Genomic DNA, 27,530 nt, shown 5'->3' with positions numbered 1-27,530 from the left:
ATGACATTACACATGTCCCGTTTGTCATGACATCACATCACACATGTCCATTTTGTCATGACATCACACCACCCACGCCCATTTTGTCATGCCATCACACATGTTCATTTTCTCATGACATTACACATGTCCCGTTTGTCATGACATCACATCACACATGTCCATTTTCTCATGACATTACACATGTCCTGTTTGTCATGACATCACATCACACATGTCCATTTTGTCATGGCATCATGTCACAGTGTCCATTTTGTCATGACATCACATCACATGTCCATTTTGTCATGACATCACATCACACACGCCCATTTTGTCATGCCATCACACATGTCCATTTTCTCATGACATTACACATGTCCCGTTTGTCATGACATCCCATCACACATGTCCATTTTGTCATGTAACTCGCATTCTTATCTTTGTTTTCAGTTAAGCCCTGAGCCTCCACTCTTTGTTTCTTTGGGCTTAGAGTAACTTTAGCTGCACTTAAAACCTAAAAATGAACATCAGAGAAAATCTTGTTAAGATCTCAGCACACCCATGACTATAATGGTGGCTTCCTTCTGCACGAGCCAGTAATCATTGCTGCAGAATTCCCTCATAAGCCTTCAGGTTTTGGAGTTTGGCGAAAATGCTGCTGTCTGTGCCTTTAAAAGAATCAAAACCGTGCCACACCGCACATACTGATAGCAGTGCCAGCACATCTTTGTGGAGCGTGATCAGGACACGGATGCTGCGGTGGGCAGCGCGGCAGCTGTTCTTTGCTTGTTTTTAAATCTTTACTTTTTTAACCCAAAGAGGTTAAAAAAAAAAAACTGCTCAAAGAGGAATAAGCTGTCTTCTAGTTCCCCCCACCGCAGTGTCCACTGTCACCTGTGGGAGGGAAGCCATTTGACCTCTGTTTCTTTTATGCATCATAGTGCATCCTTCACTCTGTTTTCTGGTCTCCTCTTGAAAATGCCTTTTCAATTCCAGAGCCTAAGAAGCCGCCTGTGTTCGACCAACACCTCACTCCGGTAACAGCCAGTGAAGGAGACTTTGTGCAGCTCAGCTGCCACGTGCAGGGATCAGAGCCCATTCGGATCCAGTGGGTGAAAGCCGGCAGGGAGATCAAGCCTTCAGACAGATGCAGCTTCAGCTTCGCTAGCGGGACAGCTGTGCTGGAACTCAAGGAGACCGTTAAAGCTGATTCAGGAGATTACGTGTGCAAGGCTTCCAACATGGCTGGAAGTGACACTTCCAAGTGCAAAGTGACCATTAAAGGTACAGATACAGAGAAACTGTTGTGTGCATTAAGAAACTGACCGTGGTAGTTAGCTAGAGATGATTTATAGGGGAGTGGAGTTAGATGAGTTGCACACATCAGTTATTTGTTCTTTGTAGACTGTGGCCCTCTTCTGGTGAAAGTATCCAGTGATCTCTGGAGATCGTGTCGATACAAAATATTTCCAGTTACCCAGAGTTCACCAGCCTGTTTCTTGGGCTTCTCACAGCAGAGTCACAAGAATATATTATATATTCAGTGTAGTCCCAAAAATGATGCCATGCTGATGCAATGAGAAGTAGCTGGATGTCATAGCCCAGGGGGAATGTATACAATAAAGTCAGGTCTATAAATGCCAGAGTGGATGCTAGCCATCCACGATCGTTCAGCCTACTATAGCTCTCACTGGAACGAGGGTCAAGGAGACAGGCTGCTTTGTCACAGCTAGTGAGCCTTGGAGTGCATATTTATGACACTCTTAAACTTTGCTTTATACCCCAGAATATTTATTGCAATTTTCACGTACTTGTACTAACAAAATGTGGAAACATGCGTTTCAGAAAAACCAGCTGCGGCCCCAGCGGCTAAGAAGGCAGCCGTGGATGGAAAGCTCTTTTTCGTTTCAGAGCCTCAGAGTATCCGAGTGGTGGAAAGTAAGCGCACGGCCTTGTCTGTCATCTACTGCCGATTTCATTTCCAAAGCACCGGCTGGGCAAGGCTAATTTTGGAATTATTTTGTTTTCATCGTCCTTTAGAAACCACGGCCACATTTATCGCAAAAGTTGGAGGTGACCCGATCCCGAATGTTAAGTGGACGAAAGGGAAATGGAGACAACTGAACCAGGGTGGTCGCATTTTTATCCACCAAAAGGGCGACGAATCGAAGCTGGAGATTCGTGACACCACGAAAACCGACTCTGGGTTGTACCGCTGTGTTGCCTTTAACAAACACGGTGAGATTGAGAGCAATGTCAACCTCCAGGTGGACGAAAGGAAGAAGCAGGAGAAGATTGAAGGCGATCTTCGCGCGATGCTGAAAAAGTAAGTCCACTGAGAACCGTGAAGAGGATTTCCTCCTCACAGTGGGTCCTCAGGAGGCCCGGGCCAGCTACTGCACGACTCAGAGGATACAGAACCTGCCGTGGCTCAGGAGTGAGTTAAAAGTGGAATTTCGGGGTCTGTTGGGATGCGTTTCTGAATGATACTCAGAAACAAAGAACGAGATGCATCCAAAAGCTTTTAAACAAAAGAAAATAGCCAAATACTCTGTGTCCAAATCTTAAAAAGGCTTTATTTTATGAGTTTTTTTATGCTATAGTTTCCTGACCAATTAGTTTAAACATTTCCATAACCAACAATAATTTCAATATAATTTGTGTTTTAGCATAATTATCAAATTATCATATATCTTTTCTTTCCACGGTTCTTTTTCATAGGATATGATATTAAAATGAAGCTTTCAGTTGATATTTTATATAACTACCATTAATTGGGCTCCCGACTACAAGGCTGATGGGCATGTTTCCATACCCTTCCCTTCTTCGACCCACAGATCAGATTTCAACACTGTATAGCAACAGTCCAGTCTTAATCCATTCCATCACAAAACTGACTTTTTTGTTGTTTTGGTCAGCACGGTAAAATTAGCGTTTCTTAATAGAGAGCATCCAACTGTTGTGTAGTGAGGCAAAATACCGAGACCGAGCATCTTTGAGTCATGACAGACAGTTCAAACTTAGCGGAAGACATGTGATTGATCTTAACTTATTTTTTAGGACTCCAGCCCTAAAGAAAGGATCTGGAGAAGAAGAGGAAATTGACATCATGGAGCTTCTCAAAAATGTGGATCCTAAAGAATATGAGAAATACGCACGCATGTACGGGATCACTGACTTCCGGGGCCTCCTTCAAGCCTTCGAGCTGCTGAAACAGAGTCAGGAGGAGGAGACCCACAGACTGGTGTGTGTCCCTTGCTGCAGCTGCGTCCTAAGAAACACTCCGTAGTGGAGACCCCAGAAGTCTTTCATACTAGCAGAATGCCTTGAATTCCCAGAACATGGCGTTCCTAGGAAACAATATCCCAGCTATCAACCTTACTGTAACCTAAAACTATCAGGACAGGAAGTCAGAGGGCTGGAGAGATGGCGCAGTGGTTAAGAACACTGGCTGCTCTTCCAGGGGACCCAGGCTCAGTTCCCAGCACCCACATGGCAGCTCACAACTGTCGCCAACTCTGGCTGCAGGGAATCTGATGCCCTTTTCTGACTTACTACCACACTTACATGACATGGTACACATAGTACACACAGTCAGAACACACTTATGCAGAAAAGAAAAGGAGTTCTTTTAAAAATTACCAGTACACATAAATAAAAATAAATCTTTAAAAACCACCAAAATCCCACAAAATCTTTAAAAGTTTAAGGAATATAAATCATAGTCATGTGCCTGCTAATTCAAATTTTTGTTCCTAATGTATTATTTCCCCCCTCAGGAAATTGAGGAGCTAGAGAAGTCAGAAAGAGATGAAAAAGAATTTGAGGAACTTGTATCATTTATTCAGCAAAGGCTGACACAGACAGAGGTAAAATGAACTATGCTAATAATAAAATGTACAGAATCATTACTGGGAATTAAAAGAGAAGGATGGCTAACACATGTTAATTCTTCTAGCCTGTCACCTTGATCAAGGATATTGAAAACCAGACAGTTCTGAAAGACAATGATGCCATCTTTGAAATTGACATTAAGATTAATTATCCTGAAATCAAGCTGTCCTGGTACAAAGGGACTGAAAAACTGGAGCCCAGTGACAAATACGAAATAAGAATCGATGGTGACCGGCATACTCTCAGAGTCAAAAACTGTCACCCTAAAGACCAGGGCAATTACAGGCTGGTTTGTGGTCCCCATATCGCCAGTGCCAAGCTGACTGTGATTGGTGAGTGAGAAGCCATTTCAAAGCCTTGTGAGATTGCTGGTGGGCACATCTGCATAAGATGCTGATGTCGGGCACATCTGCATAAGATATTGATGTTGGGCACATCTGCATAAGATGCTCTTGTTGGGCACATTTGCATAAGATGCTGATGTTGGGCACATCTGCTTAAGATACTGATGTTGGGCACCTCTGCTTAAGATGCTGATGTTGAACCCCATGTGTTCCTGTCTCGCTGCAGAGCCTGCTTGGGAGCGCCATCTCCAGGATGTGACTTTGAAAGAAGGCCAGACTTGTACCATGACATGTCAGTTTTCAGTGCCCAATGTGAAATCCGAGTGGTTCAAAAATGGCAAACTCCTTAAGCCCCAAGGCAGAGTAAAAACGGAAGTGGAGCACAAGGTCCACAAGCTGACCATTGCCGATGTCCGTGCGGAGGACCAGGGTCAGTACACCTGCAAGCACAAGGACCTTGATACTTCAGCAGAGCTCAAGATTGAAGGTGGGTAAACACCTGGGCACAGAGCCCCCACAGAGGCTGTGCCGGGTTCCTGTCCTCATTCTCCTACATCCATAGCCACACACTGGTCCTTGAGTCATAACCCATGCAGTTCAAAAGGAAAACATTCAACCATGCATTTCTTGTAGATAAAAATCATAATCTAGACTGACATTTGATTTTTTTTTAATGGTTGTTTCTTCTTAAAAGTTAAATTTCATAATTCTCGTATCTACCACTATGGAACCTAGAAAAAAATATTGGAAAAGACAAAAGTTGTAGATATTGTAGATATAAATCTAAAGCACTGTGATTAGGAACTGCTACTTTGTGGGACTTATTTTGACTTTATGGTTATAAAATTTTATAGATAAAATTAACAGTGTATGTGATAAGGAATGGTTGTTTTATAAAAAATACCAATTTTATTTAAGAGTCCTGATTTCAGACTCTCTGACTTAAAGAGCAATAACGCTTAAAGTCTTAATAGCTAAATTTTAGGCAACTCACCTTGAACTCTCCAAGGAAATTTTGTACTGTGTCTCATTATTTGGTGCCATTTTAATTTTTAAAGCAAAATTATATCAATCTTATTCCCAGAGGCATTTCAGGTTTCTGAATTATTTTTTAACGAATATTAAAGATAAAGGAAAAGTTAAATAGCTTCACATTAGACTAAAGTTTAAATAAGTAAACACCTTAAATACACTCGTCAATGATGAAGCCCCTGGAATGTCACTTTCTGCAAGATGTACATTGTTCTGCTATGCATGAAGTCACAGAGTTCCAGACACATTTTAGGGAAAGGCTACCCACCCCAGCCATGCTCTTAAAAGCACCCCGCTGTCCCGGGTGGGTTGATGCCTTTCTGTTTACCTGTCCATGCCCGAAAGCATGTTTCTCAACTCTGGAGAGCCCTCTGCAACTCAGAATTGCAAATTTCTTGTTGAATTTAAAATCATTCCCCAGGGAAATCTCTATAAAAGAGAAAATTGTAGATCCTAAATAACAAAAAATGATTTTCTTGAGGTAAGGAAAGGCTTCGCAGGGGAATTGACTGTTGGATGGCTGATCTGTTCTCTGTCAGGAACTGTCGTATTTCCTCAACAGTTTTGAAATTTCGTTTGACTTTGGGTTCAAATCTCCCTCTGGCATCTCCTCGATAGGAATATTTTAAGGACTCTTGGGGAGTTCTTTATGCTCTCCACTATCAGTCCCATAGGAACTCCCTGAGGAATGGGAACATGTTGATTACTACACAAAAATATGTCACTATTATTCTGCTCATGCACTTGGGTTTTCTATTATTTTATAAGTGAATAAAACTAGAAGCCAAGCATGCTCATCATACACACCCATCACCCAGACATGCTCACACACACCTGTCACCCCAGATACTTGGGAGCATGGGACAAGAAAATGGCACAGTTGAGGTCAGTCTCGGAATCTGAGCTAGACTTTGTCTCAAAATAAAAGAAAAAATGAAGTCCTTGGGATGGTATAGTGCTTTTTTGGGAGGCCTCAGGTTCAAAAATAGTACTGCATAAGTAGATAGATAGATGATAGATAGATAGATAGATAGATAGATAGATAGATAGATAGATAGATAGATGACCCCAGGTAAAAAATTAGTACCACATCAATAGATAGATAAACAAATAAGCAATAAATAAATAGATGAGCTAATTTCACTGCATTTGTGGCACACATGAATACCTTATAATTCCGGGATTTGGAAGCCCAAAGCAGGAGCACACCAGCTTGGGCCACATAATGAAACCCCATCTCAACCCCCAAGAACTTTGAAGTAAAGAAATCACAGTCACAGAGATCCTTGCCTGCCCAGTCAGTCTCACTTTGAATCCCTTCGATGTAAACAGCTGAACCGATTCAGTTCACCAAGCGCATACAGAACATTGTGGTGAGCGAGCATCAGTCGGCTACGTTTGAGTGTGAAGTGTCCTTCGATGACGCCATCGTGACCTGGTACAAAGGGCCAACGGAGCTGACTGAGAGCCAGAAATACAACTTTAGAAATGATGGCCGCTGCCATTACATGACCATCCACAACGTGACCCCAGACGACGAAGGTAATCACGCGGACACTTCCCCAGTGGATCTAAAGTGCAATCCTCCCCATCACCTGTTCTTGATATTTCCACCTCTTAACAATGCTTACATTCTAGCCGGGCGGGCGGGCGGGCGGTGGTGGCGCACGCCTTTAATCCCAGCATTCCGGAGGCAGAGACAGGTGGGTCTCTGGGAGTTCGAAGCCAGCCTGGTCTATAAGAGCTAGTTCCAGGACAGGCTGCAAAGCCACGGAGAAACCCTGTCTCCAAAGGAAAAAAAAAAAAGAAAGAAAGAAAGAAAAAGAATGCTTACATTCTATAGTTCTATGTAATGTACTTTAAAACAAAAAGAAAATAAAAAGGGCATAAATAAGCACATTGTATTTAACTGAAGAAGTGTATCAGGAGACTGACGTTGGATTATTATTCTCCCCAGGCGTGTACTCGGTAATTGCTCGCCTGGAGCCAAGAGGTGAAGCCAGGAGCACAGCAGAGCTGTACTTAACAACCAAAGGTGATGACTGGCCGGGTAAACACGCCACAGTCCTGGAGGCAAACACGTTACCCAAACAGTTCTATATACAAAAACGCTCTCTTTTTCCTTTGCAGAAATAAAACTTGAGATGAAGCCTCCTGGTAAGTTTTTTTTTTCTTTTCTTCTTTTCTAATTGTTGCTGACACTAAGTTCAGTGTTGGTGTGGTTTTATAAATAGGGAAGCCCAATAAAAATACACAAAGTTGCCATTCCTCTTTTCAGTAAACGTTACTCAGTAAGATAATTTCCAGCAAAATGCAATGTTGTTACACTTTATGAATCTGGCAAAACAGAGATGGTAAGGTGGCTTGTAGGAGCACAATAGAACCAGGACAGAATTCAGCGAGTTTCCATAAGCTCTGAACTGTGTGCAGTGAAGGATAGAACAGGGATGTGTCAGCACAATGGCAGTGCTGCTGGAGGTGCCCAGACGGTGAGCATGTGTTGTCAGCTCCCCAGTGCTTATCACTATCGGTTACTTCCAGATATTCCTGATTCCAGAGTTCCGATCCCAACCATGCCTATCAGAGCGGTTCCACCTGAAGGTAAGACCCTACCCCTAGCATCCGGGCATAGAGCAGCAAGATTCCACGTCCCTGTCTTCAACGTCCAGTTAGAAACCAGAGCAAACATACAGTTACTACTCCAGATAGATATTGATGTTGCTTGTTCTAATTAAGCCCCTGGATTGATAAATAAAATACATGCAACATGGTGCTGCTATGTATTTTTTTTTTCCAGAAATACCTCCTGCGGTTGCTCCTTCCATCCCTCTTCTGCTGCCTTTACCCGAGGAGAAGAAGCCACCAGGAAAGCGTATTGAAGGTAATATATGAAAACTAACTGAAGTGATAAAACTTAGAATTCCATAGTCTGTGAAAATGTGACTTCATATAATAGTTCATGCTCCCTCTTGTGGTGAGCAAGTCAGACTCTGAACTGACTTCAAAATGATACTCCTGCTACACGGTTTGAAATGCTGAAAATTACCAGATTAACTCAAGCACTATGCTTAGTTTTAAAATATTGCAAGGGAATAACTTGGATGTTGGTTAAAAATAAGTTTATTTCACATGCCCCTGACCACTATGCTTGACAGCTAATATGACAATAATAAAACCAGCTTATAGAAACACAACATATTAGTTGAGAAGCAAACTGAAAATTGTGGTTTGTTTTCATTTATACTTTTAATTACTTTTTGTAAGTCACTGTTTGTTCAGAATATCTTTAACTTGCTCTGTTGGGTCTTTTGTGGGGTGTGTTTGTGTTTGTTAACTAAGGGGCGTGGTTACTAATAAAGAGATCAGAAGTGGATCTCCGCAGACAGAGACAGGAAAATTACTACAAGCAAAAGGCCCATGCGACAAGCCAAATGGGGTTACATACTAAAACCCTGTCTCAAAAGCCAAACAAAGCAGAAGAGCTCTTAAAAGTAGCAAGGAGTTGACCATCTCGAATGCTAAATGTTTAGGAAGCGGTTGGGAACTCTTTGCACCCGGAAGCTGTACAGCCCAGACAACAGTTTGCCTGCGACTTCCTGGAGTTTTTTATTCAAACTTACTAGGAGAATTAATTCTCTCTCAGAGCTATAAAAAAATCCACTGGTCAAAATCAGGTTTCCTGATAGTCTTATAACTGTAACGGCAATAGCTTCATGGGTTTAACATTTAAGTCTCCTAATGTCTGCCCGCTGCCACTGATAGTAAATGCTTGAACTATTTTTTCAGCCAGTTTCAAAGAAATTCAATATGTTTATCCAATTTTGTGACTAATGTACTTTCGACAGAAGAGAGAAGCGTGTTTGTAATTTATATGAGTTTACTCGAACATATGTCATCGACTTGCAGAGCCCAGAGAGGAGAAATCAAAAACCATAAACTAGATTCATGATGCTCCTGTGGTCAGAAGCAGTAATTTCTGTTCATAAATGATCTGTCCTCTCAATGAAAATGTCAGCTTGACTGTAGGTATTTACTGCAAATCCTGAGAATTTAAACCAGATTCTAAAACACAAAGGGTGTACTCCGGGCTTACAAGCTTCCAGCATGGTGGGAACTATGCCTAGGAGCCATGACCAGAATCTACCTCCAGCCCGCAGCACCAGTACACCCTCACATATAACATGGTGTGTGCTTCAATTCTACCCTGCTTTTGTTCTCCTGACAAATGTGGTCTCCACACCCAAGTGAAACACAGGGAAAGGGACACTTTCTGTGTCCCTCATCTTCTGCTAAAGCCGCCTCTTACCCATCATACGCTCAGAGGACGTATCTACCCTCCCTGCAAAATTTTCTTCTTTTTTTTTTTCTCCATATCTTTTTCTTATATCTGACTTCTTTTTTTTTTTCAGTGACCAAAAAGGCTGTGAAGAAAGACACCAAAAAAGTTGTTTCAAAACCCAAGGAGGAGGCACCACCACCAGGTATTATAATAAAGTTTAAAAATCAAATAAAAAAAAACTAACCAGAAAGTGCTCCTAAGGTCTTCATTGCGGATAAGCACTTAAGAGTGCAGGAAACCCAAAGGGTAAAAGTCGGGGTCACTAGGTGGTACACCCCCCTCCATCTCTCTCGTCCTTCTTGTGCCCTTGTCTGCCTCTGGCAGCCAACAAACGCAGAGAATGCTTGCTGTCTACAGTTGATGCTTTGAAGGAGACCTCCCCCCCCCCCCCCCCCCCCCCCCCCCAGTCCCACTGCTGTTGGTGACCAAGTCCTCCCAGCTCCCAGCAGGGATTCAGGATTAGTGTGCTATGATGTGGCTGCAGCCCAGCTCAGGACCCTTTGCTGGTTTTCTTTATCTTAATGTTTGAAGAAAGCAAACATCTTTAGAAGACATCTTGGGAGGCTGATGGAAGACCTTTAGATGACTAATGTACAAGAGTTGTTCTAACCCTCTTGATGGAGAAAGCACAGTAGCCTCCTGCCCAGAGCCGCACCGAAGCCCAGGCCCCATCCTCCTCTCAACACAGCTTTCCCCATGGTCATTTTGGATTTTGTTTGGTTTGCCTTGGTCTTTCGAGAGAGGGTTTCTCTGTAGTTTTGGAGCCTGTCCTAGAACTAACTCTATAAACCAGGTTGGCCTCAAACCCACAGAGATCCACCTACCTCTGCCTTCAAGTGCTGTGGGGTTAAAGGCGTGCGCCACCACCACCTGGCATGATGGCCGTTTTGAAAGCACGCATGTTTGGTGGATTTTATAACAGAACAAAGCAAAAGCGCGGATTTTAAGTGCTGGACACACTACACATTTCTTTGCTATTTTTTTTTACTACATTTGAATTCTTTAAAACCAGCCTAAACTGAAATGAAAGCCAAGCCTCCAAGCATTTTGTTATTCTGACCTGACATAGCAATGCTTATTCGCCTGGTTTAGTAATAGTGGGGTTTTATGATGCTGTGTTAGTAATAATTCATTATGCAAAAGACCTTGATAATGCTCTAAATTAGTAAACATTAAGCAATCTATAGTCTAAACATTAATATGTACTCTGTGTTTTTCGAAGTGCCAGAAATTGCCAAGAAGCCCCTCCCTCCTACTCCCATGTTTCCAGCAAAAGGCAAGTAAAGTAGAATCATTCAGCATTTTATTTACTTCTGAATTTTGCATGTGTCCTCTTGATCACCTTTAAATATTAGGCTTCCAAGTTGTTGTCAAAGTGTCCAGTCCCCTCTGCCACTGTGCAGAGTCCTGGAAACAATGGCTGTTTCCCACACCTCTGCAGCCCCTGGATGGGGGCACGGGGCGGGGCAGCAGTGAGAGACAGCAAGGAAAGAGCTCTTTCTGAGTTTTACTTTTGTAATCCACACAAATATTAAGGATTTCACAATAATACTGATCTCAAAAACATTTTGAAATTTGTCATATAAAAACTGGGAACCGCTTTGACTACATCATTTTTTGTGCGTCACTATTCAACTGACTAGTGAGTCATCATCAAAAGTGAAAAACTAAGATTAAGTTGCAGAAATCTACTCTAGACTCCATAACGCTATTAATGTTATTGAGTCTGAAGTGCTTCAGGAGAGTCTCTCCAAACTGGAGTTCACATAGAGCAAAAGAAGGCATAGCAATTTTTTTTTTTTTGATTTTTCGAGACAGGGTTTCTCCGTAGCTTTTTGGTTTCTGTCCTGGAACTAGCTCTTGTAGACCAGGCTGGCCTCAAACTCACAGAGATCCGCCTGCCTCTACCTCCCGAGTGCTGGGATTAAAGGCGTGCGCCACCGCCACCTGGCTAAGGTATAGCAATTTGAAGCTATCTATTGAATCCATACTTTGGGCACTAGAAGAAAATCCCCGTATCAAGAGTGAAAAGCGTCTTAGTATTGTCATGTTGCCTAGTGAATAAAACAGAATCCATACACATCAAGCCATAAGAGCTTATCAGTCTGATGCTACAGCATCCAAGTGCTCCATGCGGAATGACTGTGGCCTTCCCTTGAACAAAGCTTTTTGATGGATGTAATTAATCCGATTCACCTTCTTGTTCTCCCCTACCCCTATTTCTTCTCATCCTTCAGCTTCGGAAATTATCGATGTGTCCTCTAAGGCTGAGGAAGTGAAAATAACAACTATCACTCGAAAGAAAGAGATTCACAAAGAAAAAGAGGCTGTGTACGAGAGAGAGCAGGCCGTCTACGAGAAGAAAGTGCTCATCGAGCCTTGGGACGAGCCCTACGAGGAGCTGGACGTGGAGCCCTACACGGAGCCCTACGAGGAGCCCTATTATGAAGAGCCAGATGAAGACTATGAGGAGATCAAGGTGGACGCTAAAAGGGAAGTCCACGAGGAGTGGGAGGAAGACTTTGAAGAAGGGCAAGAGTACTACGAGAGGGAAGAGGGCTATGATGAAGGCGAGGAGGAGTGGGAAGAGACTTACCAGGAGAGAGAAGTGATTCAGGTTCAGAAGGAAGTTCATCAAGGTACGTACGCAGGCGCTGCACCGGTGGCCTCTCTTCTCTGTTCCTCGTTTTCACTTGGTTTCCTTGTACTTTCAATGCTATTACCTGACTTACAATGGACATGAAGGAGAAAATGATCGTTTTGGCTTCTCTAAGGTTATGGATCTTGCATTACTTGTTCTGTAGAATAGTCTTTATCTTCCCTTGATATTAAGCTCCCATGTCGCTTTCAATGGAACCATTTAATCCTAGGACTAGGGCTGCATCTCAGTTGCTGTTTCCTGACTCACAAGCTCAAAGTTCATTTCGTCGCCACCTAATTCTGTTTTGAAATTCTGCCTGAGAGTTGTATTAGTCATAAGCTCCCCCCCACGACAGATTCCTTACAGGATGATAAATTATTCTTAACATTTTAATATTTGCAACAAGCACAGCTAGTAGAATTGACTGACTTAAGCATCTCGACGTGTCTTGTGTTTTTATTAAAGAATTACATGAGAAGAAAATCCCAGCCAAAGTGCCTGAAAAGAAAGCACCACCTCCCAAAGGTATGCAATTAGAATCATTAAATAAAACAGAATATGCCTGACATTATCATGATTTGTTTGGCAAGGATGCCTGAATCAATAGTTAAATCTAATAGGCACAACTTCTTCTCTAAGCTTTATTATATCTATGAATTTTCTCTTCAGAATTTATATCTACTTGAAATAATAAAATTATTAAGATAAAAGAGTGTTATAGTAAATTTAAAATAAATATAAACAATCCCAGGAACTTTTGCTTAAAGTTGAGAACACCAAACCTGCCTGTCTTTAAAAATATTACGTATATTAGTATACATATATGCATACATATATGTGTATGTAAAGAGCTAGACAGAGAATTTTAATAAATATTCAGAATTTAGTAAATTCTAAAAGTACTGCAATTTCTTTAAAATATTTGCAGTTGTAAAGAAGCCAGTAGTTGAAAAAATTGAAAAGACTTCCCGAAGAATGGAAGAAGAAAAAGTTCAAGTCACCAAAGGTATAGATACCATTTAAAGAATGTTCTAGTCACATGTACATAAGTCATCGGCTCTCTGGTATATGCTCATGCATTATTTATATAGCTATGCAAACAGAGTTATTTTCAAACTTTGGGGCTAAGAAATATTCCTCACAATACAAATATATCTGTACGTATTTTTAAAGTACCTGAAGTTTCCAAGAAGATCATTCCACAAAAACCTTCCCGGACTCCGGTGCAGGAAGAAATAATTGAAGTAAAAGGTATTCATCTTTATTTAAACTATAAGCTCCAGTTATTGTAATCTGCACATATGGATATCTGAACATACATTGTTAAAAAATTCAAAAGCACCATGAAAACTACATGTTTTAAATAGCACACATTTTATGTTGGGTTATACCTATGTATAATTCAATAACTTTATTTTTGCTTTTAGTCTTGCTTAGAGATTAATTTTTTTAATTTAAGGAAGGTTTTGTGTTTGATTAATCTTCTAACTTTATCATGCAGTGTATTGCATTGCATATAATATTTCCCATGCTCTAATCGATATGAATTGATCCTAATAGGTTTGGATTGTGTGTGAAGAAGTTGTGTCTATTAGATTCTCGCATAATCGTACTTGATGCAAGACCGCATGCGTTGTTTGTCCAGACAGATCGAAACCTGATTTATTTTCTTCTTGAAACTGAATTTGTTCTTAATCTATCATACTAACCTACTGAATCGCTGTGGAAAGACGTTCGTGTCATGTGCCATCAGTGCGTCTCATCTGATGTCCTGTCCTAGAACAGTTGCTAACACAGCGATGCTCTTTTTAAAGTGCCAGCGGTGCACACAAAGAAGATGGTTATCTCGGAAGAGAAGATGTTCTTTGCTTCTCACACAGAGGAGGAGGTGTCCGTCACAGGTATCTGGCGATTTGGAACTTGAGAGCTTGAGGCGGGGTTTTAAAGAGCCTTTTTGTCCCCGTCTTGCCTAACGTGGGGGATGCTGTGGATGTGTCTGTCTCCTTGTGTCTCCCCATCGTCTTTTTCCTTTCATATCTTGTAGCTTTAACTTTTTTGTATTTCTTGGTATTCTTAGTAAATTACAATCGCCATCCACAACGTGATCTATCAGTAATTAAAGATGCGTACTTTTTTTTCAAAAGTCCCCGAGGTGCAAAAGAAAACTCTCACTGAGGAGAAAATTCATGTTGCGGTTTCCAAAAAGATTGAACCACCGCCCAAAGGTATCAGTAATTCATCCTAAGTTTAGGGTGTTCTTGAGAAAAATCCACAGTCCATATCTAGCTATGCTGATATGAAGTATCAGAATTAGTCACACAGTTAACAGGCCTAGGGTCTGTGTGAACAGAGAAGTCACTGGAGAGAGGAGTGGGAAGACCAGGCATGACATGCTTGGGGATCCTTCCCCTGTCTCTGGACACTTAAAATATAGTGACATTTGTATTTGGACATAAGGCGTAATGAAACCCCTCACACCAGCTCCCCGAAGCCTTCTTTCAAATGTGAATGATACTTTCCATTAGGAGCTTAACATACCGGAAGTATTGAAACTAAGTTTTGTAAACTTGAGATTTAATTAAGTTATATTAGAAATCCCTTAATACTCAAAACACACAGTTTCCTTTTTTCTGCAATTACCACTTTCTGTGTGAGAGTATCAGTTACAACAGTAGCTGGTGTGTCAGTATTGACTCCACCACAGTTACCAGAGGGCAAGGTAGCGAAATCCCAGCACTCAGCTAGGGCTACATAGGAAGACACTTTATGGAAGAAGGAAAGGAGGAAGGGAGGGATAGAGAGAAAAGGGATGGAGGAGGGAAACACTCTAGACTCTACGCCAAGGTCCCATTCTCTTTGCTGAGCTAAACTTAAGATATAACAATATTTACCATCACCTGAGACAGTTGTTCTCATGCACTGACTTTAAATGTAGAGTTCTTCCATCTATTTCTGAGAAAGTAGAAACTCCTGCCACTCAAAGTGACAAATAGGTTTCCCTTTTCTACTTAGCTATTCAGTTATCTACACATATTTTATCTTTATTTTATTTACTTATTTATTTGGTTTGGTTTTTCTGTAGCTTTGGAGCCTGTCCTGGAACTAACTCTTGTAGACCAGGCTGGCCTTGAACTCAAGAGTTCCACCTGCCTCTGCCTCTCAAGTGCTGGGATTAAAGGCGTGCACCACCACCACTGCTTGTCTCTTTCAGTTCCTAATCTATAGTTTCTTGCATCCAACTAGCTTAAAGGGGAAATATCTACTCTTGACTCCTGTCTTATAAAAATGCACATCTTGTCAAGATGAGCAGTTTCTCAAACATAGCACATTTCTCTTCAAGTCCCAGAACCACCTAAGAAACAAGTTGCAGAAGAAGTGGTCCCTGTTCCCGTCCCTAAGAAGGTGGAACCTCCAGCAGCCAAAGGTAGAAGAACATTTCTTGGGTTCTATCTTCTTGGATCTTGTGTGTGTGTGTGTGACCTGTATATTAACCAGAATGTTATCAGTAGACAATCTTTCATATGCTTAACTCCTTATCTACTGTTTGGTTACTTTGTTGTCACACGTGTTAGTAACTGTTCCAGATGCCAGACCATCCTAACTGGGCATTTGTCTGCCCTGTGTCATATGTGTGATGTCTACCTGGTATTGATGTACTAAACATCCCATGCTTCCCCAAGTAGAACGTACTAAATTACTTTTTAATTCTTAAGCTCTTAATGAGGCTTTATGCTTGACTATAATCTTGAATGTCTCAGAAGGAGACTGTAACATTCGACACCATTTCAACAATGTTATCTTTAAAGTTCCTGAGGCTCCCAAGAAACCTGTGCCAGAGGAGAAGAAGCCAGTTCCTATTCCCAAGAAGAAAGAGCCAGCTGCTCCTCCCCAAGGTATGCAGAACCACCAGTGGAGACAGCCATCGCCACAGGGGCCAGCTCTGCTCTGCACAGGCTTCATCTGTGCCGTGTTGTCCTTGACTCTTGTCTCTTTGACATGTTCCTCCTTCTTGTTATATATTATTTATGATTCTGAACATTCCTAAGGCATGTGTTATTAAAAGAAGTAACTATGTCACATTGCTACCTTAAATTTTTAATGTCATCCTTAAGGAGGATTTGCGAAATATCCTCTATGGGCATGTTTATCGAACAGAGCATCTCTTGTTCACTCTTGCATGTGACTTCTACGTTAAGACATCGTTACTGTATATTGTGAGGAGTCTGTGGGGAGGCAGAGGCAACTGGAGGGGGTTGGCAGAAGGGAGTGTCACCTAGACACAGATGAACCCAAAGTCCGTGATGGCAAGTCTTCAATAGGACAGATCTTTGACATTTATTTTCCCTGTATGAATTGAAAATAATTAAACTTACTGCAAACACTTGGGATTACATTCTAAGTGACAGAATTTCTTACAGAAAAACACCTACTCATTTACAACATTTTGTGACATAGCGGTCCCCAAAGCCATTGACACACTGTCCTACTGAAAGACCTGTTCCAGAGAGTGTTCGTGTCTTGATTATCCTTTAGTAACCAGAAATAGAAACTCAGAATGCTGTCAGCGTAAAAAGTTACATGAACAACCATATTCCACAGCATTGCAGCTGTAGTTCAAAGGTCATAAAGTGCTACGATTTATCCCCTCTTCAAAACAAAGTATGAAGAGATCTTTTCTACCTGGTCTACTCACACTCTGCATTGTTGGTATAATCCCTGACTGGTTTGTGTTCATCAGATCACACCAAGGGGAGTAAAGAGGAAGCTAAGTCAGTTAAACGCTGGCCTTGACTGTTCAGTACTCAGAACTCACCTATATTTAAATTTAAAAGCAAAGCCATGGTGGAGCAGTCATGTAATCGCAGAATTGGGGAGTAGGGGAGTAGAGACAATTGGCATTCCCTGGGACTCACTGGTCACTGAGTCTCTAGCCTACTTGGCAAAATCCAGGCCAGTAGGGGACCCTGTCTAAAGAAAAAAAAAAGCAAGTGTATTGCACCTGAAAAATAACACCCCAAGGTTATTGCTACCCTCCCAAAACACATACATACACATTTATACACACATGTACACACACCATACTAATGTGTAAGAATGAATTCTGTACACATTTCTTTTACATAACACATTTTAGTCATTTAAATGCTTCTAAAACATTGCACATAGCCACTACTATATTGTGACTTTGAAATGGGATCTTTCTTCATCGTACCAGTGCAGTCTGTAATATCAATGTGCTGTGTGTCACTTTGGGGGTATGTCTGTATCCATTCATGGATAGGAAACATGCCTGTACTGACTGGCTGTTTTAAACTTTAAGTCCCAGAGGCTCCAAAGAAACCTGCTCCTGAAGAGAAGGTTCCTGTGGCAAAGAAGAAGGAGGCCCCTCCAGCTAAAGGTAGGGTGACTTTCCTAGTAAACAAGCCCACGTTTACATCTCGAGTGCAAAGCAGTTTGTGTTTATCTGCTAATTGAGTTTGTTGTATTCCAAGTGTTGTCGGGGTTTCTGTCCTGCCCGGTTCCCACAATCGATAAGTCCCGAAGAAATCACACAGAGTTATAAACATTGCATTAGTTATAAACTGACTGGCCCATTATCTCAGGCTTCTTATTAACTCTCATAACTTATATTAGCCCATTATTCTTGTCCATGCTAGCCACGTGGCTCGGAACCTTATTCAGCAAGGCAGTCACATCTTCTTCTGTAGCTGGGTCATGACTGCAGACCAAGCTTTCCTCTTCCCAGAATTCTCCTGTTCTTGTCGCCCTGCCTCTACTTCCTGCCTGGTTGTCTCTCCCCACCCCCATACTTTGTGCCTGGTTACTGGCCAATCAGTGTTTTATTAAAATACAATTGACAGGGTAAAAACCATTGTTCCATAGCATCCGAGTGGTTGTTTTATGGCCAGTGACAATGGGACAAGCTTCTGTCTACCTGTCTAGTCTCTTTCAAAATAATGAATTCGCTGCTTTGAAAAATATAAACCCAGTTCTACAAATGTCTTTTCAAGTTCCCGAAGTGCAGAAGAAAGTTGTCACTGAAGAAAAAATAACCATCATTACTCAGAGAGAGGAATCCCCACCACCAGCAGGTACCCCATCTCCATGAAATAACCGTACCTTTCCCCCAAACTTCTTTAATTGCATGTCTTCATCCGCCGGCCTGCCTGTTCCATGTGCATTTGCCTTTATAAGATTTAAAAAAAAAAAATTCTTCTTCAAGTGCCAGAAATACCAAAGAAGAAAGTTCCTGAAGAAAAAAGACCTGTTTCTCGAAAAGAAGAAGCTCCCCCACCAAAAGGTATCGTCAGGCCTTTGTACAAAAGCTGTCTTTTACAGGGTCATGCTTCCAGGCAAAGATGGCACAGCGTGGGTGGGTGTGCTGTGTGCTGGGCTTCCGTGGGAGAGTGTCAGAGCTCTAAATGTACGTAATGTTTCTAAAGTGCCAGCTCCACCTAAGAAACCTGTCCCCGAGGAGATTGTCCCAGCTCCCATCCCTAAGAAAGCTCCTCCCCGAGGTAGGATTGACATCAGTCTTCTAGAGACCTCTTCTCTCATGCGTGCTTGGTTTCTTGCTCTGTCCGTCGAGTCTGTTTCTGTGCTGCCCCTCTTGGTCTCGTTTCTGAGAGACTTTCGTGGGCGTGTTCTTGGGGTGTGTAATTTCTTTGTCCACTTTGCTCATGAATGTGACGTACTGCAAGGCGTCCCCAAGCTCTAGGGAGAAAGGGAATTTGTGCAATTCTTGGTTCTTAAGCTCCAACACTGATGCTTTCTTAAAGCTGAAGTCTCTAAGAAAACTGTCGTGGAAGAGAAGAGGCTTGCTGTGGAAGAGAAACTGTCGGTGGCAGTTCCTCAGAGAGTGGAAGTCATACGACATGAAGGTATAACCAGAGGGGAAGAAGGCCGTGTTGGTATGCGCCTGTGGAGTCTTCTTTAGGATGTTAATGTTTTCATTGCGACCTGATTTTATCTTGTGTGAGTGTTGAAATTCATCTGCCTGCTGCTATAGTCTTCTGGAACTATCTTTTGCATCTACCTCACTCTTGGGTCATTCTTAAGAAGTGAATAAGGTGTTGAAAAGGAGATCACTTGGAATTTGGACCCTCTGGGGGATAATTTACGCATCTCCCTCAGTCTCGGGCGTCATTCTCCTCTTGTCTTACATCTCTTTCCCTCTTGTAGTTAGAGAGTCCCAAGTCCTGAGCAGATAGGAGAATCTTCATCCGTCTGTAGTGAACACGTGGCCACTGGACGTGTCCCAGCACACTGAGTTTTAAATCAAGTCTTATCTTTTAACCTATCTACAGAGGAGGAGTGGTCCTACTCTGAAGAAGAGGAGCGCGTGTCTGTTTCGGTGTATAGGGAAGAGGAAAGAGATGAGGAGGAAGCAGAGATCACCGAATACGAAGGTAAATGACAGAGGTCCATGAGGGATGATTGCTAGAGAGCTAAAGAAAGCTGTCCCACAGGCGAGGCACAGAGTCATCTATGGGCTTAGTACATGTTCCTCTTAAATCAAAATACAAGATTCAAGAGCATCCATTACACAAGAGCAAACACCCGATGACATTCTTTTCCATCTCTTCTTTGGCTATTTGGAGGAAATGGCTCTGTAGCTCCGGATAACTAAAGGGGGCAGGCATCCTCATGTGGCTTCTGCATTTCATGAGGCAGGACTTGGCTTCAGTGTGCTAGGCAGATAGAGGGACGTCACATTGGTTGTCTGATAAGTCAGTGTTTTTCAAACTGTGTGTTCCACAACACACAGACAGGAATGTCATCCTGTACACATGTGCAGGTGCACACACATGCAAACCGGATATGAAAGTCCTGTTAAATATTATTCTTACAAGGAGCAACTTTCTTTAATGTTTTCTATTTTGCTTTAGTTTCTTCTTATAAAAGGACAAGAGATGGTCCACTCCATAGACTGTCTGGTTCCTAACTCACTCTTTATTCACTCTTTAAAAAGAAACAAACAAAAAAATACATGATACATTGCCTTCCGGAAGTCAAAGGCATATTTTTCCAAAACAATGACTAGAAGGAGCTTTTCCTCAAATCCACGTATAGAAAAAGCCATCATGTAATATCTGTCACTAGGCAGACTACTCAAAATGTCCCAGCAGTTAAAATGACAACTCTCATGCTTTTAAAGATTGAAACAATAGACTTTATCATGTTATAATTCCTATTTGGTGAAATAAAGCACTATAGGTTTCCTACTAAAATCTCACACTCTGTCTACCACTGTATATCCAAAGGAGTACTTCTAAGTAGGGACAAGAAAATGGTTTAAAAGAAAATGGTGCATTTATTACCAACTTGACTTCCTCCCTAATATTAAGTAGCTTATCAGCACCTTGGCTGTTCTCCAGCACATCTCTGGCTAATAAAAGGTGATTGTTCATACCTCCTTTCTCCACCTGGAAGAAAACTCTGCAGACAAGCCATGACTCCCAAACAAACCTACCCATTTGGGTGTGTTTCCTACAATAGACCGCAGGAGTCGGCGTGGGTTTAAAGATCCATCCTCCCTAGAAATGTTCAGGAAACCCAGCAAAGTAGGCACATAGAACATTCTCATCTCCCAGCCCTGTGACGATTTCAGTTCCTGAGGCAGGATGCTGCATGCTTCCCTTAGTGTTCCAAACTCCAAGGAAGGGAGAGCAAGATGCTCATTGACTCTTGGGTCCGCATTAAGCTGGTTATTTTAGGCAGCTCCTCGTGTGTTTTTAATTAGCCCTGTTTGTCCTTCAGTGACCTTCACACACAAGCTCAAACATCACATGAAACCTCTGTCTCTTCTGCCATAGCTACCCCATAAAACTGGGGAGTGAACTCTCTGCTATCTGTCTGTCCTTCTGCCTTCAAATCTAGAGTGTTTGTTAGTTTTGTTTTGTTTTTCTTCTTCATAGCTTTAAATCCTTATGTTCCTGTTGGATTGGTCACTGGAACTTTTTTTTCTTTTTGTCGTGCTCATGTCCTGTGTTTCCTATGAATTCTATCCTTATTGTCTTTATAATAGGCACTAAATTAGTGAAGCCCATGCTCTTTATTAAGGCATATGCTCAGATTCAAATATTCTTTGGCTATTTTAAATGGAAACAATCAAGGATTTAGCAAATGCTAAAGTCTGGCAATGTTGCTTACTCTTTTGAAGTGAAAAGTTACAATTAAAATTAGACATGAAATCTCTACAACTTTTCTTCTTTGAAATTAATGTCCGTAAAGTGATGGAAGAGCCCGAGGACTATGTGGTGGAAGAGAAACTGCACTTTATCTCCAAGAGAGTGGAAGTCGAGCCAGTCAAAGGTAGACCAACTCTTCATCTTCCCTCTATGTTGGTTTGTTCTATCCTTTATGGTCTCTTATATCTAATTTACCATCTGTATTAGAAATATCAGTAAATAGCATGACTAATAAAAAAGTCTCTTACGTGTTTATCGAAAAAAATCGGTGCGTTTTCTACAAGTATATTTTATAATCTTTTCAAGTGCCTGAGAAGCAGGAAAAGAAAATTATACCAAAACCAAAAGTTCCGGCTAAAATTGAGGAGCCTCCAGCACCTAAAGGTACATTTCCTGTCACAGAAGTGCAATATTGCCTGTCTTGATATCTATAATGGCGCCTCTGTGTATCACTAAGGTTTTGTCAGAATTTGTCTACAAACACTTTGCTAGTGTAGTTATTAATGTTGGTGTTTGTGTGTGATCTTTACAAAAAGGGAGTTATATATCTCCCCCATAATGAAACTTTCTAACAGAATTCAAACTGGTCTTCTTAATCTTTCCCAAGTTCCTGAACCACCAAAGAAAATTGTACCAGAGAAGAAAGTTCCCGCACCAGCTCCTAAAAAAGAAAAGGTGCCACCAGCCAAAGGTATTTTGGGAATCATTTTGCTCTTAAGTAAAACTTCACTCCCTATCTTGAAGTAAAATTGACATGTTTGTCAACTCTCGATCACACTGGCAAGAGATTAAGTGTGTGTGTGTTTCGGGGCTTTTTGAACCATGTTTGACTCCATTGCCTAATGTTTTCAAAGCCCCCGAAGAACCAAAGAAACCAGTTCCAGAAAGGAAAGTTGCTGCAGAAGTGGTTGAGATAGAAGAACCTCCCCCAACCAAAGGTAAATGACATCCCTAAAAGGAGAAAGAAACAACCAAGAGCACCATCTTCTTTCTTCCTCTGGCTACCATCCATTGGGCCATAATTTTTCTGTGTAGATTGTTAGTGTCTGTCTGTGATGGTTGTGGTGTTATGGTTGTGATGTTTTGTTGAGTTTGCCTTAAAAATTCTTCTATTCTAAAATCACAGTACGTTCTGGCAAGTAGATATGTGTGTATGAATATATGTATTATATATTATATATATGTATGTATGTATTATATACGTATGTACGTATTCTACTCTAAACGTTACAGTGTGCTAATGCTAAAATTATCTTCCAAGTGACAGAGAGGCACATGAAAATTACTCAAGAAGAGAAAGTTCTTGTGGCTGTGACTAAAAAAGAGGAGCCTCCCAGAGCGAGAGGTACAGCAGTCTTTCCATGTCAGCATGGCAGATGCTTCGGTGGCTCCCATATGTCAACACTGCCTTGTCTTACTCTCTTTATAAGTACACTGACTATGGAGCACAGAGGGAAGGGTGGTCTCTGTATTCCTTTAAAACGTTGTGGAATGTCTGAAGTTCAGGGAGTGCTGAGTCTTCTGTGTCTGAGTGGTTCGTACTCTCTGTGGTCTGAATGAAGCGAACAGTTCTTTAAAATGAAATCTGTCTTTAAAGTGCCAGAGGAACCTAAGAAAGTTGTCCCTGAAGAAAAGTTCCCCAAACTCAAACCCAGAAGAGAGGCGGAGCCACCAGCTAAAGGTATAATGACTCTTTAGTGGGATAGAAATAAGCTTTAGGTGTTGAAATGGGTGGAGTAGAACCCGAACAGTCAGGGAATCTGATTTAAATGGATCTCAAAGGTGAAATAAGCTAGCCATTCCACATCACTGAACAACTAGACATCCTGATTCTAGAAAGTTCCTTTTCTCTACTCTGCCCCCAAATATGCAGAGTTTACATCAAAAGGTATTTGTCATCATGTGTCTGTCTGGTCCATATATTAAACTTGTCTGTCTGGATGTCTGCTTCATGTGGTAATCCTTGGCGAATTATTTTTCATTGACTCAATATTCTTTTCTGTCCCTGAGGAGCCTTGGGGGCAGGGAATTGAACTAAGGGGAGGATATTGTCTGTGAAATTCAAGTTTCTTTAAGGTCGTACCTAGTTTTGTGGTCATTGTTGCCGCTCGTCTCTCTTACGTTCTTACAAAGCCCTGAGCATCTTGAAGCACAGTGACTTCTTCATAGGTATATGGAGCAATGTTGACTTTCAGGCCCACTGAATTTTTTTTTTGCTTGCAATTTTAGTGAAAGTTGATAGGTGCATCATGTTTTATTTTCTTCTTGGGTTTTTCATGCAAAAGTTCTCTTAACACAATTATTTCTAGACTCTTGTGATTTACTTTTAATAATTATTCTTTTAAAGTGACTGAAGTCAGAAAAAGAGCCGTTAAAGAAGAAAAGGTGTCCATCGAAGTTCCAAAGAGAGAGCCCCGACCCACTAAAGGTACATTGTGCTTTGATTCACTAGAAAGCATAGAGCTGTGTGTCTCTTTGTCTGCTAGATGCCAATGTATCCCCTCTACTTTCCTTGCTTACTGCTGACTGGAGCCAAAGACGTGAACATTTGACATCACAATTAGTCATTGTGCCTATCATGACACTTCTTCCAACAAAAGATAACCAAGGTCACCCGTAGCCAGTGTGGGAGACAGTCGTAAAGGAATGAAATCAAAATACATTGCCACTAAATGGGCCTCAAATAAAATGCTGCCTGCTGTCACTATTATTCCAGAAGTGACTGTAACAGAAGAGAAGAAATGGTCTTATGCCCGAGAAGAAGAAACTGTCTCAGAATACCGGGAAGTGGGGTACGATGATTACGAAGGCTATGAGGAGTACACGGAGTTTGAGGAGTACGAACCCACAGAAGCGTATGACCAGTATGAAGAATACGCAGAGCGTGAACTTGAGCATTACGAGGAGTATAAGGAGCATGAAGAATATGTCACAGGTATGGCCGAACTTTAGCCCAGGTTAAATGTGCATAGAAACTGTTAGGATGAAGGTCGAGGTAGAAGAACTTAGTGCCATTGAGTAAATTCAACATTTTAAATCACTTCAGGAGGGGAAATCGCTCTATAAATCTTAAGGTTATTGTTAGATTTCACTACCCACAGGGCTTCCAGCATCACAATCTAACAATGACTGCTTTTCTGGTGAGGACAAAGCATTATTTTTAACCTGATGGAGATAATGTGTGTGCACATATAGCTCTGACCCTTGTAAACAGAGACTGTGTTTTCATTTCCTGGATACCCAGACCTGAATAATCACACAAAAACTATATTAATTACCACACTGTTTGGCTAATGGCTGAGGTGTATTTCTAACTAGCCCTTACAACTTAAATGAACTTATTTCTATTATTTTATATTTTACCACGAGGCTTGTGGTTTGTTATGTCATATCTTGCTTCTTGAGCGGTTACATAGTGTCAACTTGACTCTGCCTTCTTTCTCCCTGCATTCAGTTTAGTTTTCCCACCTAGCTATATTCTGCTCTGCCATAGGTCTTAAGGCGCTTCTTTATTAACCAATGGTAATAAAACATATTCATAGCATACAGAGGAGAATCCCACATCAGACTCTAGACCACTTTCTTTATTCTAAAATAAATAATAAGTCCATATGAATAAATTCTGACTAGAAATTTGAAATGAGCCCATATCCTTCTTGAGGTTTTTCTTTGTGTCTTTGAGACGATTCTGCATATTTTCACTGGTAGCATTAAACACCAGTGTCTTCAGACAGAAAAGGTTGATCACAAATTGACTATCTGAAATGAAATGGGAATTTTGAGGCATTCTCATGGCCTAATTAAAGGGAGTGCCAATGAGGAAAGGGAACGTTATCTTGCTTAAGGCTCTCATAGCCTAGTGAAGTTGGAACATGAATTCTTATTCTAGAGATTGTGGTTGCACTGTGAACATAAAAGGTCAATTATTTCAATTAACTGATTCCGTTTAAGGATAGATTTTGAAATCTACCCTACAGTCTAACACTAAATACTTTGTATGCTTTTAAAGAACCCAAGAAGCCTATTCCAGCAAAACCTGCCCAAGAACCAGTGCCTGCCAAACCCAAGGCCCCACCACCAAAAGGTAGAGTGAGAACATTGTCAGTTACAAAATCTCTTGTTTTCTTTGTCTCTGCACTGTGTATATGCACGGAAGCGGATGTGTATAACTGTGTGGTGGGCAGGGGTGGGGGACGGACACACTGTTATGTTGTGTGTTCTATTTCTTAACACTTTATTCTTACTCTCAAACATGAGTTTGGGTTTGTAAATCTCTTACTATTGGTCCTTTTAAAGTGCTGAAGAAAGCTGTTCCTGAAGAAAAAGCACCTGTGCCTATTCAAAAGAAACTCAAACCTATACCACCCAAAGGTACATGATAGAGCAGTAACTGTCCCAAGCAATATTGTCACCTTCGTGATGTGACTATGTCAACCTAGACTCAGTAGTATCTGCCAGTCTTTGTGCTTTCTGGGTGTATTGTCTGGTCCCCATGTCTTAGGAGCCAGGTCTTTGGGCTTTGTTGATGTTTATTCTCTGATATTCGGGAGCTTCTTGATAATATTCTTCTACAATTAATATCTTTAAAGCTCCCGAAGAACCGAAGAAAGTTGTTGAAGAGAAAATACAAATTTCAATTACCAAACGTGAAAAGCAGCAGGTGACTGAGCCAGCTGCCAAAGGTATACCAACCTTTCCCCAGGATGTAGCCTCTTGCCTGTCTCAGGTTACATGTCTCCAGTGTTACCCCTAAGATTATTTCCAAATACTTCTACAATCTTGTAGATAGTGACTGCTCATTGACCATGACCATAACACTGTCAAATACAATACTTTTGTTTTAATGCAGTGACCATTTAACAAATTCTTAATATAGTTAAATTAATATAATGATATGCTATTATCCACTAAAAATGGTTACTATTTACTCTAAAATCACTTTGAAAAACTTTTTAAAAAGCTAATTCAATATCCAGGTTTTCTTTCTTTATGTTAAGCAACTTCCTTGCAATCTTAGGAAGCATGCTAACCCCAGCAGTAAATTGACCTTCTTAGAATGTCTCCAGTGAGTAGAAGCATAGGAGAAAGACCCTTCAATTAGGCTCTGTGACTGCAAACTTGCTGGAGTACTTCTATGGGTTTACCTGGCTGTGAGATCCAGCATCCGTCTCATAAAAAATAAAACAACAAAGTTTCTCCCAGAGAAAGTTACATATTCTACTTATAGACATTATAAAATCATTCTCTTTAAAGAAAGCTAGAAATGGTTAAATGACCTATTTCTGACTCTAAAACTCCCTTGTACTTAATATTTCAAGTGCCCATGAAGCCCAAGAAAGTTGTCCCAGAGGCAAAAGTACCTGCCCCTAAAAAGGAAGTGGCAGCAGCTGTTAGAGGTACCTCCTATTGCTTGTTCTAGTGTGTTGTTCATCTTTGCTGTTGAATTCATGTTCAGTTCTATGGATGAAGTTGCTCTGTGGGAAAGAGAAAGCCTATCCTTTCTTTTGTTATAAGGGGGTCTGCACTCTTATAGCGTCTTGATTTTATTGAGCAATTGGAACATATCCAACTTAAAGATAATATCTTTAAAGTGCCAGGGGTGCCTAAAAAACGGGAACCAGAAGAGGTGGTTGCCTACAAAGAGGAAGTGGAAACCCACGAAGAAGAATATATCGTAGAGGAGGAGGAGGAGTACGTCCGTGAAGAGGAGTATCTCCATGAAGAAGAATACATCCATGAAGAGGAGTACGTCCGTGAAGAGGAAGAGTACCTGCACGAAGAGGAGGAGCTCATCGTCGAGGAAGAAGTGGTGCCGGTGACACCAGCCAAAGGTAGTCGATGGCTGCCGTGAAACAGAAAGGAAGCAGCGCATTGGAGCTTGGGTGTTTGGCTTAGTCAGATCCTGGGGGATGTGATGCCTGTGTGTGCCTTTCACATTCTGTGTCTTCCGCACGTTTTCACATCTTATTGTTATCTTTAAAGTGCCTGAGGTACCCAAGAAACCTGTTCCAGAAGCCAAAAAACCTGTTCCTGTTCCCAAAAGGAAGGAAGTGCCACCCGCCAAAGGTATACACCACTCACATGTATGCACCTAGACAGCTTCATCT

At 41.3% G+C, this 27,530-nt stretch overlaps 1 protein-coding gene across 2 annotated transcripts in view; it reads left to right on the top strand.

Annotated features, from left to right (window-relative positions):
* Ttn (titin) overlaps positions 1–27,530 on the top strand; it is a 270,353-nt gene that overhangs the window by 97,752 nt on the left and 145,071 nt on the right. For both annotated transcript variants that reach the window (XM_013345840.2, XM_013345841.1), the window contains 43 exons: positions 979–1,266; positions 1,828–1,920; positions 2,023–2,308; positions 3,043–3,226; positions 3,762–3,851; positions 3,941–4,208; positions 4,447–4,707; positions 6,585–6,794; positions 7,210–7,287; positions 7,383–7,409; positions 7,794–7,853; positions 8,050–8,133; positions 9,662–9,733; positions 10,820–10,867; positions 11,829–12,230; positions 12,698–12,757; positions 13,161–13,238; positions 13,406–13,483; positions 14,047–14,133; positions 14,377–14,457; positions 15,573–15,656; positions 16,039–16,125; positions 17,553–17,630; positions 18,244–18,324; positions 18,456–18,533; positions 18,676–18,750; positions 19,012–19,113; positions 19,516–19,641; positions 21,467–21,547; positions 21,730–21,807; positions 22,031–22,114; positions 22,278–22,361; positions 22,685–22,768; positions 23,021–23,104; positions 23,771–23,851; positions 24,140–24,358; positions 25,433–25,507; positions 25,720–25,794; positions 26,013–26,105; positions 26,742–26,819; positions 27,015–27,118; positions 27,191–27,254; positions 27,406–27,489. In XM_013345840.2, coding sequence (XP_013201294.1) covers positions 979–1,266; positions 1,828–1,920; positions 2,023–2,308; positions 3,043–3,226; positions 3,762–3,851; positions 3,941–4,208; positions 4,447–4,707; positions 6,585–6,794; positions 7,210–7,287; positions 7,383–7,409; positions 7,794–7,853; positions 8,050–8,133; positions 9,662–9,733; positions 10,820–10,867; positions 11,829–12,230; positions 12,698–12,757; positions 13,161–13,238; positions 13,406–13,483; positions 14,047–14,133; positions 14,377–14,457; positions 15,573–15,656; positions 16,039–16,125; positions 17,553–17,630; positions 18,244–18,324; positions 18,456–18,533; positions 18,676–18,750; positions 19,012–19,113; positions 19,516–19,641; positions 21,467–21,547; positions 21,730–21,807; positions 22,031–22,114; positions 22,278–22,361; positions 22,685–22,768; positions 23,021–23,104; positions 23,771–23,851; positions 24,140–24,358; positions 25,433–25,507; positions 25,720–25,794; positions 26,013–26,105; positions 26,742–26,819; positions 27,015–27,118; positions 27,191–27,254; positions 27,406–27,489 — 4,914 coding nt within the window. The remainder of the gene's footprint in view (positions 1–978; positions 1,267–1,827; positions 1,921–2,022; positions 2,309–3,042; positions 3,227–3,761; positions 3,852–3,940; positions 4,209–4,446; positions 4,708–6,584; positions 6,795–7,209; positions 7,288–7,382; positions 7,410–7,793; positions 7,854–8,049; positions 8,134–9,661; positions 9,734–10,819; positions 10,868–11,828; positions 12,231–12,697; positions 12,758–13,160; positions 13,239–13,405; positions 13,484–14,046; positions 14,134–14,376; positions 14,458–15,572; positions 15,657–16,038; positions 16,126–17,552; positions 17,631–18,243; positions 18,325–18,455; positions 18,534–18,675; positions 18,751–19,011; positions 19,114–19,515; positions 19,642–21,466; positions 21,548–21,729; positions 21,808–22,030; positions 22,115–22,277; positions 22,362–22,684; positions 22,769–23,020; positions 23,105–23,770; positions 23,852–24,139; positions 24,359–25,432; positions 25,508–25,719; positions 25,795–26,012; positions 26,106–26,741; positions 26,820–27,014; positions 27,119–27,190; positions 27,255–27,405; positions 27,490–27,530) is intronic.

Source organism: Microtus ochrogaster, chromosome 4 (genome assembly GCF_000317375.1).
Source record: "Microtus ochrogaster isolate Prairie Vole_2 chromosome 4, MicOch1.0, whole genome shotgun sequence".
In the NCBI taxonomy this organism is placed as follows: Eukaryota; Metazoa; Chordata; class Mammalia; order Rodentia; family Cricetidae; genus Microtus; species Microtus ochrogaster.
Note: the sequence above shows the minus strand (reverse complement) of the source record. Positions and strands in the feature narration are given on the sequence as shown.